This window comes from Trematomus bernacchii, unplaced genomic scaffold (assembly GCF_902827165.1).
Source record: "Trematomus bernacchii unplaced genomic scaffold, fTreBer1.1, whole genome shotgun sequence".
NCBI lineage: Eukaryota > Metazoa > Chordata > Actinopteri > Perciformes > Nototheniidae > Trematomus > Trematomus bernacchii.
In genome coordinates, this window is record NW_022987575.1 from 812,080 (window position 1) to 826,428 (window position 14,349).

The following is a 14,349-nucleotide window of genomic DNA, read 5'->3' on the forward strand; positions in this document are numbered from 1 at the left end:
GGAGGAACAGACAGCTACACTTACACCTGCTGTGAGAAGTGACCACAGCGTGTTATTACTCGGCTTAGTCGAATACTCAAATCTGATGGTCAATTTGGACATTCCAGGGATTGTTAATACTCGCTAACAGACCGTTGCTAAGGACAACAGACTGTTGCTGAGGAGGATGAAGGGTCTATGAGGAGTCATATTAATCCAGAGAAAGAAAACAGTGGAATAATTGTTCAATATTTATTTGTATATGTGTGGAAAGCACAACATTGATGGTGTTTATGGTGAAAATATAACGTCAAACTAATAGAAAATAGCTCAAATAAAAAGATTAAAGGCAAGGGGTTAAAGTTAATGCATCTTACAAACAGTGACATTTTTCAAGAGTAGTTGTCTTTAGGCGCGTTCACACCGCAGTACTTTTCCCACTTTAGTTCCGATATAGTTCCGAAATGTCGCGTTCACACCAAAAAAATCCGGAACTAAATTGAGTTCATGAGAACCTTTTTTACCCCCTTTTCCGTCCCTGCTAGAGAGCAGGTACTTTCGTGGGAGAAAAAGGTTCCTATTTCTGATTGGCTGGACGGATTGCAAACCACGCCCAGTAAAACTCCTTCAAAGTTTTGTGAAGCCGCCATTTTATTATCCTCGCATCAGCATTATTAGCATTAGCATTAGCCCAGCTTACAAACGCAGAGAGACTAACTTATGGCAACACAAAAGAAAACATGGGAGCGGTGGAGATGAGGAGGTGTCGGCGTTCTGGCGATTTACTCTGAAGGCTTCAGTAGACGCTGCTGGGAGTCCCAGCAGCTTCTACTGAAGCCCGTCCCCAACTCCGGGGACTTCCGGCCGGGGACTTCGGGCGGCAGTATACGCCGTGAAGTTGTTTGCGGCCTGCCAGTAAACCCAAAGCAGAAGAAGAAGTAACGTCAGCGGCTTCATTTGCCTAATCCTCCCCCAGGGACTTATTCCGGTGTGAACGCGATCTGTACTTAGTTCATGAGAACTAAAGAGTTCTCATGAACTAAGTTCTGATGAACCTTTGTGGGAAAAGTACTGCGGTGTGAAAGCGCCTTTTGATGCTTTGCGGGCACACGGCCTAATTCCTTAACATTTCTTTATTTCTCCTCCAAGTTTTCAGAAACATCTCCAAAGCAGGTTAAACACCGAGTCATCTTCACATACTTATGGTGAGTCAAATGTTCCTGTTGTTGTTTTTTTTTAAATCCCCAAATTTCCCTCTGGGCCAACCAACATCAACAACCCTACAGCCTGCTAGAGTGGCTAAAAATAAAACGTCTGGGCCATGCAAAAAAAGGTAAAGGTTTTTTTTCCCATTCAATTACCTGCAAGTACATTTATATCAACCGAATAACACATAATGATGGCTAATTTAATCAATCTCCATCATTATGGTTAAAAAATGAATAATTCATTAACCCTACCAATAGAGACCTGACATTTAATGAGAGATAATATATCTGCGTCTTAATGGACCATTTCTATGATGGAGAGAGAGGGGGGGGGGGGGGGGGGGGGCATGTGGTAGTAATAGGCATATATTAGCAATGTGGGGATTGCCCACAGTATTGAGTATGTAAGTCGCTTTGGATAAAAGCGTCTAACAAGTGACATGTAATGTAATGTAATGTATGAATATCAACAGACCACCAGGCCAATAAACTAGATTTGTGTTGTTTTTAGGATTTATTTATTTATTAATTTAAACCTGTATCTGTAATATGTCGTAGAGTACCTATAAAATGTAATACATTTATTTATTTTTTATTATTATTATTATTATTAATATTTTAAGATACAGTGAGGGCTGATAAAAATTGAAAAGAAGATGCACATGCACAACTCTTAAATGTAATTTTAATTTTGACATTTACCAAATATTGCGCCACCCGTTTCAGGGAAAGTGCAGTGGGCCATAATGTGTGTTTATAAAAATGTAAATAATTGTACAGCCCTAAAACAATATACATTCATATTAAAGTAAAGCTGTTACACAGAAGCCAGCATGTACCTTTACTGTTGCATCAAAACAGCGGACCAAATCAATGGACAGATTGTGATTGAACGGCTTCATTCGCAGGAGACTTTGAGGCGATTGAATACATCCTAATGATGGTGGACCTCGATTGATTTTCGGGTCACAGCTGGAGGAAGACGTGAGTGAGCATAGTTAACAGAAAGGAGAGCACCCAGTCTGACGATGACACGAGAAACACACCATAATCACACCAACAGAAAACACATGCTTCTTTAAACCCGGACCACTAAGGCTGAAATACCCCAGGTCCTTAAAGTGTCATAAAAAAGTATAAAATGCTCAATTTACTTATACGTTGTTAATAATATGTTAATTCTCAGGTGTATATCAGTATTAAGTGTCTCTACTTTAAAGAGTCCTCTCCTGCTGATGTTCAGGTGTATATCAGTATGTAGTGTCTCTACTTTAAAGAGTCCTCTCCTGCTGATGTTCAGGTGTATATCAGTATGTAGTGTCTCTACTTTAAAGAGTCCTCTCCTGCTGATGTTCAGGTGTATATCAGTATGTAGTGTCTCTACTTTAAAGAGTCCTCTCCTGCTGATGTTCAGGTGTATATCAGTATGTAGTGTCTCTACTTTAAAGAGTCCTCTCCTGCTGATGTTCAGGTGTATATCAGTATGTAGTGTCTCTACTTTAAAGAGTCCTCTCCTGCTGATGTTCAGGTGTATATCAGTATGTAGTGTCTCTACTTTAAAGAGTCCTCTCCTGCTGATGTTCAGGTGTATATCAGTACGTAGTGTCTCTACTTTAAAGAGTCCTCTCCTGCTGATGTTCAGGTGTATATCAGTATGTAGTGTCTCTACTGTGACATGTCTCCGTGCTTTAATGTTCAAAAGCTCTTTATTTCTCTCATACTGCCTGTGCTGCAGCACCTCTTTTCACCCTCTGTCTGAAACCAGAGCCCAGTCTGCTCTGATTGGTTAGCTGGCCGGCTCTGTTGTGATTGGTCAACAGCTTAGAGATGTCCCGCCCCTTAACCTATCACGTACAATGTGTTGGAGCGCTAGCCAATAGAAGCGTGTGTTACAGAGTGATGTCGCTAGAAGTAAACAAAAGAGTCCAATGGAGGTGTTTCAGGCAGGGGGGGCAGGGGGTGATTGTAGCCTTTGCAGACCATTTACATGCACTAAAACTTATAGAACACACTACAGGACAGGGAAGCCTCAAAAAGCAGAATAGAACCTCTTTAAGCTTGTGCGCCTGAAACAAAATAAACCTTAATGTTTGCATGTGAAGCAAAATGATATCAAATGTTTTTCAGCATGACTCCGCTTGTCCTCCGTTGGAGATGAAACAAGCTGACCTTTAAGCTTCACCTCTGCTCAGCTGATGATGAGCCGCCGCTGACTCCACAGCAGTCTGAAATTTCAGATTATTATCTGATCTCCACTCTGAGCGTTTTATTCCCACATGGGTCAGGTTTATTCACATCGGGGCAGAACTACAACCTTTTTCTCGCAAGACAGAAATAAACCAAACGGACTGGAGCAGAAAGCTCTCACTGTGGGACTGTAAAGGTCAGGAGATATTGAAGACAAAAGAGACGTTTTACCAAAAGTTAATAACGCAAACATACAGAGGTTAATAGAAGTTTACAAGATATGAATCAATGACTTTCGTGTTGATAAACTCATTAGTTAGATAACTTCGATTTCAGATGTAACCAAAGCTGTTCTAATTAAGTCCACCAGGCCAAGTTCACGTCAAACATTGACTCAGTGGTGACACATGTTTTAAATCTAAAAAACAGGTCTGAGTGAATTCTCAAGTCTTTTGGGAAAAGTTAGATTTCTGTCCCAAGTCACTGAAGACAGGTCTGAGTCAAGTCTCCCAAATAGAGGTTTTTCAAAGTCAGATCTAAAGACACTTGAGTAAAAGTCCAAGTCATGCTTTTACTAAGAGGCAAGTCTTAGTAAAAGTCACTGGACACTAGATATTTACAACAGAGCTAAACCGAGTTATGAGAGGAATCAAAGTCACGTCCCCAGTCATTTACAAAATATATAATGTTTGTCTCTAATCACTGGAGAGAGGTTTCAAGTATTTAGGGACAGTTTTAACGTCTTACTTCAAAAACCCAATCAGCTCGAATGGGATCTTCTGTCCAGGGACTGCAGATGAAGCCTGTTGGCTAACTCTGGCGCATTTACAGAAATGTCAATCAATGTGCACTGTCCCTGTCAAATAAATAAATAAAATAAAATAAATCTTCAACAGTCGTTGGGCACAACAATCAAGCTTTAATTCTGGAAAGTTAGTCCGTTGCGGCAATATTTTACGAGTAAAGCAGCCTTATCTCACTCGGTGAACATCTTTACAGACAAAAACATAGTGTAGTCTGAACACGACAATAGATCATTGAGTCTAAGACGAGCTCTAAGTTTAGTCTCAAGTCAATGAAGACAAGTCTGATCTGAATCTCTGTAAGAAAAAACATTTTCCAAAACTCTGCAACAAGGAATATATTCCACTGCGTCACCCAGATTTATTTTGGGCATTTATTACATTGTTGTATTCCATTTTGTCTATTTTAGCAATTTATTTAGAGTTTGTAGACTCGCTTCTCACATGATGTTCTCATATCTTTATTAAATTGCATAACAGAGAGATTACATTTCAAATATTACTATGTAAAATCCAGACAGAAACACTAATGAGTCAGTAGGTATATCATACACACACACCTGTCTGTTTATAGTGCGACAGGTTTCAATAAGAGCGCAGATTATCAATAAATGAATGCAGTACAAATTGAGCCCATCAAAATGAGCATAACTCACAAAAAGCTTTATTGACCCTGACAAAGAAACACTGGGGACGATGGCTTCAGACGGCTTAACGAGCTCGTTATTATCAGACACACACTAATGAATCGCAGCTGCAATCAGCAAATTCCCCACCATTGAATTCCATTACCCGCCCTCTCCCCCATCTGTCCTTTCTCTCGGAGAGAAATCAAATGTGTTGGCCAACAACAGAGCCATCAGGTAATCAGCGTTGGAAGCCTCCGGATTACATTCATTAAATAAAGCGGTCTCAACCTCACATTCATTCAGGACGTAGAGATGATACGAGGCTGGCGATTGGATGCTTAATGAGACATACAGGACTGATTGTGATTGGCTGGGATTGGACGGGAGACATGCAGGGAAATCACCTGCAATTAATGGACAGGTAAGATTAGGTTAAGGTCAAGAAAGATGTTTCTGGTCAGATTGAAGACAAGTCCCAAGACTGGAAAAAAACGTTGTACATTTTAGAGGCATGAGTCCATTCTCAGGTCATTAGAGACTATATTTATCTCATTTGATTCAAGTCATGGAACAAAAATTAATCCAGATTCTAACGATAAAGTCTTCATTGGTCGAATCAACAATAGCTACTGGTTAGTTGTTGGCGTCCGGCTCTTCCAACAATACACCAAAGTCTTTTATCAGGTCACAAAATAAATCTCCAGTAACTTTCTGATGTCAAATTCGAAGTCTGAGAAGTCAGGGAATAAAAAAAAAATGTAATTAACAAATGTGAGTCAAGTCAATGTTTATTTAAAGCGGGTTTAAGATAACACGAATCAAGTCTCGAGTCACTAGAAGGCAGTCATACTTCAGCAACTTCAACTTCAGAGAAGTCAAGTTTCAAATAATTTCAGACAGGTCCACTTGACAAAGACATTTCTTAAGAGCAAATCAAGTCTCAAGTACTTAAAGACAAGTTAGATTAAAGTATTTTGGGACAATACTCAAGAAATATAAAACAAGTCCAAGTCAAGTATCTGGTCATTTAAGACTCGTTTTATACGTCAAGGAACTAGAAGGAAATGTCAAGTAATTTGAGACGTGTCTTAGGTTATTTAACAAGTCCAAAGTCATGCCAAGTTAAGATTAAAGTTGTCTGACAAGTTTTGAGCAATTTGAATCAAGACCAAGTCAAGTCTCTGGTCATTTTAGACTCCATGAGTACATATGTGTGTTTACTCAGGTCACCACCAATGATATTCAAGTCATTTGATTAAAGTCTCAGGTTACCCGATCCAAAGTTGTATGTAATTAAAATAAAAGTCAAGTCTCTGGTGCTTTTAGACTAGTTGTATGAGTATAGTGTTGTCTGTGAGTGTTGTCTCAGGTCACTAGAGATACGTTTAAATTAACATTCAAGTCTTTTGAGACAAGTCCAGGTCAATTCTTCCAAAATAATGAGACCACTGAAGTCATCGGAGACGGGTCTAAATTGAGTCTTGGTTCATTTGAGTCACAACGCATTAAAGGTCAGCTTTTTAAGTAACAATCCTTTCGGAATAAAAACCCTTCAAGTGCAACACATGTCCTCCCAACGTTTCTGCATCAACTCTCAAAGAAAAAAGTCCAAGAATAGCCGACAAGTTACCAAATTAACTCCACAGATTGGAGCTACTGAACCTTGACTTCTTCCTTCTGTAAAAAAGCACTTTAGGATGCTTTTACTTGAAGCTTGGAAAGGATTCAGAAAGATAGACGGAGCTCCTGAACAGCATCGGACTGAACACTAACGTCAATATTTCCTGTCATTTACATTAGAGAGTATATTTTCATGCTCGTCTCATGTTCTTCACCTGCTCTTTCCTTTTGTCCCACAGATTAAGTGTTTACTCCCCGATATGAACCATCTGTTAGCACCGAGTGGTGTGACGTTAGGAGGCAACACTTCAGAGAGAGAAAACCTGCCTTTCACACGTCTTCAGACTGTGCAAAGATCAGACGCCTCAAAGCTAGCTGAAACATTTCTGGAGAGCTTTCTCTGAAACTCACACTGCAGGAACAGACGTGGGAAGATTCTCTCTTTCTCAACCAATGAACGTTTTGAATCATCAAGCAGGATTATAATGTTTTCTGCTGATCTTCATCACCTCATTCTGTCACAAACACAAAGAAGTAAATCAGAGGGAATCAGAGAAAGAAAACCGGGAGCTAAGAGAATCAGAGATTGAGACGATGAAGAGCTGCAGGAATCAAAAAATGCTTCACATCAAAGTTTGACTTCAAAACGAGTCCTTTTTCTAGAAAGTCTATCTAACATGAAATAACTTTTTCAAAAGGCTTTATAACCTTCACATTCGACACACGTTATCAAAGCAATATTACGATTATGAAACGAAATAAATGAGTTTAAAAGAATCAAATAAAAATATACAAATTCAATGTGACTCAAAGGGACTCTACTTTAAAGAGTCCTCTCCTGCTGATGTTCAGGTGTATATCAGTATGTAGTGTCTCTACTTTAAAGAGTCCTCTCCTGCTGATGTTCAGGTGTATATCAGTATGTAGTGTCTCTACTTTAAAGAGTCCTCTCCTGCTGATGTTCAGGTGTGTATCAGTATGTAGTGTCTCTACTTTAAAGAGTCCTCTCCTGCTGATGTTCAGGTGTATATCAGTATGTAGTGTCTCTATTTTAAAGAGTCCTCTCCTGCTGATGTTCAGGTGTATATCAGTATGTAGTGTCTCTACTTTAAAGAGTCCTCTCCTGCTGATGTTCAGGTGTATATCAGTATGTAGTGTCTCTACTTTAAAGAGTCCTCTCCTGCTGATGTTCAGGGTGTATATCAGTATGTAGTGTCTCTTCTTTAAAGAGTCCTCTCCTGCTGATGTTCAGGTGTATATCAGTATGTAGTGTCTCTACTTTAAAGAGTCCTATCCTGCTGATGTTCAGGTGTATATCAGTATGTAGTGTCTCTACTTTAAAGAGTCCTCTCCTGCTGATGTTCAGGTGTATATCAGTATGTAGTGTCTCTACTTTAAAGAGTCCTCTCCTGCTGATGTTCAGGTGTATATCAGTATGTAGTGTCTCTTCTTTTAAAGAGTTCTCTCCTGCTGATGTTCAGGTGTATATCAGTATGTAGTGTCTCTACTTTAAAGAGTCCTCTCCTGCTGATGTTCAGGTGTATATCAGTATGTAGTGTCTCTACTTTAAAGAGTCCTCTCCTGCTGATGTTCAGGTGTATATCAGTATGTAGTGTCTCTACTTTAAAGAGTCCTCTCCTGCTGATGTTCAGGTGTATATCAGTATGTAGTGTCTCTACTTTAAAGAGTCCTCTCCTGCTGATGTTCAGGTGTATATCAGTATGTAGTGTCTCTACTTTAAAGAGTCCTCTCCTGCTGATGTTCAGGTGTATATCAGTATGTAGTGTCTCTACTGTGACATGTCTCCATGCTTTAATGTTCAAACAGCTCTTTATTGTTCTCATACTGCCTGTGCTGCAGCACCTTTTTTCACCCTCCGTCTGAAACCAGAGCCCAGTCTGCTCTGATTGGTTAGCTGGCCGGCTCTGCTGTGATTGGTCAACACGCTTATAGATGTCCCGCCCCTTAGCCTATCACGTACAATGTGTTGGAGCGCTAGCCAATAGAAGTGCAAGTGTTACAAAGTGATGTCACTATGTTCCGGAAGACTTTTAGTTCTATAAAGTATCTGACATTATTCTTCCACCAAAGCATTTAGATATTAATATATACACCAATGTTTTCCTATTTTGATTGAAATACATTTCAACTTGAGGATTTTGAAGTTCTTGTTTTTTTGTTACTTCCTCCAACAATGGAAACACCACTCGCATTAACACGGATGAACTTTTCTTCTTCTATGGTTTGAGGCACTTCTTGTCCTTCTGACACTTTATACAGGACGATATAGGAAAAAGGCTCCCTCTGTTTTCATTCCTCCCTCTGTTATTTTCTCACCTCTTCTTATTCTGGTGTTTTTGGCTGCGGCTGCTGGAGCTCATAAACAGAGACGCTGGCTCTCCCACGCAGAGATGGAAATATATAACGCAGCCGTGTCGCAGCGACGCGTCCTCCTGAAGCGCGAGTCCAGGCTCTCACTGTGTGATACTGTGTGAAATGGATGTGCAAATATTATGCAAATGCACCGGGAGCATATCACACAGTTTCAGATGGAGGATCTCACCTCTGACACCCTCCGAGCGAGAAAGAGAGCTTTATCAAAAACAGAAAGCTGTGATTTATCTCTTCCTAGCACAAAGGGATATTGGAACATTTATAGATGATTTTGAATATAGATTATTCAACTACCTACTAGTAATGTCACATCTCACTAAAAAGAGCCTGTGGAAAATCAAACTGCAGAATTTCATTTGATCATTTTTGCACAAAACACAACATTGAAAAGTACATTTACTTAAGAGCAATTTTGAGTTATTTGTACTTTGCTTGAGCATTTTCATTTGACTTTATACTCCGCTACATCGCAGGCATAAGTAGTGGATTACAAAGTACAATATTTATCATGACTGCATTTTCTATAGCTCTTTACTTTGGAACAAGCTACTTTTCACTCCACTACATTGGCATTAGTTAGTTCAGATTACACTTTACTCAAGATGTTGTGTTGTTTTCCCTCCGAAGTGTTGAGAAATGTATGTTATGTAAAGATTAATATAATTCAGTTATATTTTATTACCCAAAAGTATATTAAGCATTTGAAACGAGTTCCACCTCAACCAGGAAGTACAGTTTACAAACAAATACATTCATTATACTGGTTGTTTAACATGATTTAAAACTGACTTTAAGAAATACTTTCACTTTTGATACTTTGGATTTGTTTGGACTGTGCGCTGGTTTCAGACAGAGGGTGAAAAGTGGTGCTGCAGCACAGGTTGTACGAGAAAAATAAAGAGCTTTTTGAACATTAAAGCATGGAGACATGTCCCAGTAGAGACACTACATACTGATATACACCTGAACATCAGCAGGAGAGGACTCTTTAAAGTAGAGACACTACATACTGATATACACCTGAACATCAACAGGAGAGGACTCTTTAAAGTAGAGACACTACATACTGATATACACCTGAACATCAGCAGGAGAGGACTCTTTAAAGTCGAGACACTACATACTGATATACACCTGAACATCAGCAGGAGAGGACTCTTTAAAGTAGAGACACTACATACTGATATACACCTGAACATCAGCAGGAGAGGACTCTTTAAAGTAGAGACACTACATACTGATATACACCTGAACATCAGCAGGAGAGGACTCTTTAAACAGAGCAGTGTCATTGCAAAGTGAAGTCCAGTCTAAAAACAGCGTATACACTTAAGCTGATATCGGGTTTTTTAGGCCTTGTTTGCACGGCTATAATATAAGTTTTGCTGCGTCACCTGCCAATCTAAATGTTCCCGTTATCTCTGTATTCGTCCCACTTGTGTTTGCAAATGTTGCATCTAGAAGGATTTAATTTCATTAGAATGCTCTTATGTAAAGAGTTTCACTTAGTAACCTTTGTAATATGTTCCCTTAACCGAGATTTTGCAACGGACCATAACCCACCTCCTGCTGTTAGTGCCTGATATCCGTCAGAGTCGTGGCTGCAGCTGGAGGTTGTGACAGCTCTGGGAGGAAAAATCTGCATCAGCAAAATCTGGCTAACCCCCTTTTCTTCCTCCTCCTCCCCCCCCCTCCCAGAGGCATCTCCAGCTAATTTTAGCTAAGCGATGTTGTTGGGCCTTTTCTGTCCTCATTACGCGGGCCAGGCTCCAACACATACACAGGAATCACAGCGCTCATCACTAATTTAACGCCGTGGAGTTTGTTTTCTGCCGCGCACAGCAACACGCCGCCTCCATACGTAGTTTGTGAGTCTGCAAGTGCCAGAAAAAAGAGGCGGCAACAGCTGGGATCGACTTCTTTTATGTCAACGATAAACAACTATCTGAAAAACGTTCTCGGTGCTGATGAAGAGCTGGAGACTGAACACGTTTTCACTCCAACATTGAGCAATATCTTTTTTATTTAAAGGCTTCCAGTCAGGTCTCTCTTTCAACCCACAAAGGACTCTTGACTAAAACCATAAAACAAAATAAGGAAAATTCAAGGATGTAGAAAATGACGGTGCAATGTTTCTGGAATGTTATATTTTCCTCTACTTTATCATTGTATGCGGTTTGAAAAAAAAACAGATCAGTAGATTGATGACTCTTTTAGTACCGATTGAAAGCGATGGGATTGTGTCATTATACTGAATTCCTCAAGACGATAGAGGAAATGTTTGAGTTTGCATCAAAGTGAAAAAGAAAAGAAACTGATCAGAAAACAGGGAAGATCCTTAAGAAAATATGATTAAATCCAAACCACAAAATCTGAATTATGATCAGTTTTCAAGTGTCCTAAAAGCTTAGAGGATTAGGGCCACATGTGATTTTTTTTTTTTTTTATCCATCAAGAATTGAATTTTTCAGAATACAGAGAACAAAATAACTATCTACAACAATTTTTTTCTGAATAATTGCAGAATTCAGAATTGTTTCATACAGTATAACTCAAAAAATAAATGTGGGCTTTTGGCCCCAAACCACTTCCGTACTTTCCCCATCACACTTATCTTAAGGTCCTTACACACCAAGCCGATTTCGGCCATCGATAGATGTCTGGCCGTCGATGAGCGTCCTGTCGCCCTACTCAGATTGGTGTGTCCTGCCCCGTCGTGTCTTTTCGGCCGTGCCGACACCTTCCGCCGCCGATTCTGTCGGTAAAAGGCCGTCGGCTAAAGAAATCACTCTGATTGGCTGTTCAGCTTAGCGAATCAGTGCATGAGAAGTGAAACGGAAGTGAGGGACCCAAACAAACGATTAAGAAGGCAAATCTGAGATTTAATTTAACTCCAGCTCTCGACACAGGTTCGGGAAAGCCCCATGAGTGAAAATGGAACGCACACGCTATTTGTTGTTTGTTTGTATCACGCAGTCTGTTCTTCTTCTCTCGGTTATCACGCAGTCTGTCTTCCGGTTGTTGCCTCTTTTGAATGACGAAAACACACTACCGCCGCCTGCTGGTAAGGAGAGTTATTGCCACTCACGCATGCGCAGTTCGTACGTGCTACTAGGCCGCCAGCTGAAGTCTTTGCGGTGTGTTCCAGTGAGACTGTTGGCCAAGACGCAGGAGAATTGAGGCGACGCAACAGTCGGGTCCGTCGGGACGTGTTCTTTGGTGTCAGATTGGTGTGTAGGGGCCATAACTTTCATACACAAAACTGAAGTTGAGTGTGAAAACAAACTCTGTAAAGTGAAGCTCAAACAACCAAGTAAAGTCACAGTAAGAAAAAGTATACTTTTGTCCGGAGGGTACTTCAAACTCAACACAATATAGGATTTCATTTTAAGTACCGGGACTCAGATATCATTGTGACCATGATACTGAAGAGAAACTGCACCAATCTTTACCTGACACATAAATGAACACTCTGTAATTCAAACACTCTTTCCTGAGGCACTAGCGACCGGGAAAAAGGTCACACCGCTTTTTTACGATTGACCGCAGATAGCAGGTTGTATCCACTTATGTTGTCAGAGCGGCTCCTTCAAAAGAAACCTGTGAACCTCACTTCTGTTTGATCAGAGGACGTTTGAATCTACTCAACACAAGATTTTTTCAGACTGTTGAAACAAGCATTGGTTCGCTCACACCGATAAAACACCCGTTTGTCTTTTCAGGGTTAAAGCTGCTGATTGATCTCAACACATCTCATGCAAGTGAAATGAAGGAGCTGTCATGAACTCGAAGACGTTGTGAGGTGCGCAAGTGTTGCAATAGTTTTGGAGGTACATTAATTACAATCCCAGAGTGAGGGGTGTTAACACTGAAGCCTCACCTCACCCAGAGTCTCTCTACCTGAAGAACTTAAAAACCAAACCTTCTTTGTGACCATTTCTACAATAATTGTGTCCTTTAACTTCACACAGGCTCAACTTTCCTTAACAACTGGTCAGTTAGCAGCAGATTTGTAAAACCTTTACACTGGGCTACACTGACTGTGTGTCTTGGTGCCCAGGTTTAAAGGTGCGTGCCAATTTGTAAATAACAATTATAATCAACTTTCAAGGCCGGTGATATTATGTAATGGAGCTGTGCAAGTCACTGCATTTTCCACAACAATGTTCTGCAAATATTTCAGAATAAAAGTCCGTGCCTTAACAAATGAAGGGATTGTGTCGCCAGATAAATGCCAAATAACTTTTATTTTGTAGAAGGAGCAGGAAGAGTTGAATTACAAACAAAATCATGTCAAAATATGGTATTTTCCAATAAACCTCACGCCCACGACAAAGGCAGATGCCAAAATCTAGTCAGCTGAATCACAGCCGTAAAGCAGACTTTTCTGTCTCATCTGGCTCACCAACAGTAGATAAATCAATGAAATATAGACAGTACCACAAAGTATTTTTGAATCTCTTTCTCTCTGTTCAGGTGTTGACCAAAGTTCCCACTCAATAAGCCTCAGAACATCACCAGGGACACCAATTCAAACATCCCAAGGAAGCGTTCCCTTACCTTGAACAGCCGCAGGATGTTGGCCACCATGATGGACACCGAGCTGGCCGACGCCCCGATGACGCCCACCACTTTATCCGGCTTGGCGAAGATGGGCGGTTCTCCGTTTGCACATCGGACGTCAGAACCATCCCTCTCGATGAGCGCCTGGACGAAGGTGAGCGACTGCTCCAGGGCGTAAGTGTCCCGCGAACAGGTGTCCAGGATGCGCGCCCCGAGAGTCACGTTGGGCAGTATGTCCGGATCCTTGTTGATGAGGTCGATGGCGAAAAGCATGGCCTCCAGACGGTGGATACCCTTCTCCTTCTTTAGTTCACCACAGGGGACGCCCCTATCGCCACGGGAGTGAACAGGGAACAATCCGCCCAGGATGATGTCCCCGTCCAGCCGGATGGAGTGGGCAAACTCTTGCTGGGGAAGCTGGGAGTCCACCAACACGCCGGGCTTCTGGGAGGTGGTGGAGCAAAGCAACCAGCAGCTTTTAAGTATCACCAGAGAGAAGACGCTCGGGACACTCGGGGGCTTCAAACCCCTCGCCATTTTCCAGTGATTCAAGCTACAGGAAGAGGAAGTAGTCGTGGTATGATCGCCGAATCAACAGGAAGGTTGTGGTGCAGGCAGTGTTGCAAGGGCGAGCCTGACCATGGAGTCCCCCGTCACCCAGGGCAGGGTCAACCACGGCGGGCGGTCCCTCCTAAGAACACTGGCCCCAGGGGTTTCCTGCGGTAACGGTTCCTGAGTTTGACATAGCTGTCTGCATAGGAGGAGGCGGAGGATCGAGGTCGCAGCAGCTCCAGTTTCACATTCTTCCTGAAAGCTGTTGGAGGTTCAGACAGAGAAGGAAACAATCAATTAGAGATCAATAAACCAGATAGATCTGAGCTCAGGTGGCCAGCAGGGTCACAGTCTCAGTTTTAGGTTTCAAATGCCTATATTCATGATTAAGTCGATTCGTTTTACACATATACT

General features: G+C 41.2%; 1 protein-coding gene across 2 annotated transcripts in view; it reads right to left on the reverse strand.

Moving 5' to 3' along the window:
* The window catches only part of grm8b (glutamate receptor, metabotropic 8b), a 144,538-nt gene that overhangs the window by 124,935 nt on the left and 5,254 nt on the right, over positions 1 to 14,349 (reverse strand). For both annotated transcript variants that reach the window (XM_034126779.1, XM_034126780.1), the window contains exon 2: positions 13,381 to 14,197. In XM_034126779.1, the coding sequence (XP_033982670.1) occupies positions 13,381 to 13,920 (540 nt within the window). In that variant the 5' untranslated portion in view covers positions 13,921 to 14,197. The remainder of the gene's footprint in view (positions 1 to 13,380; positions 14,198 to 14,349) is intronic.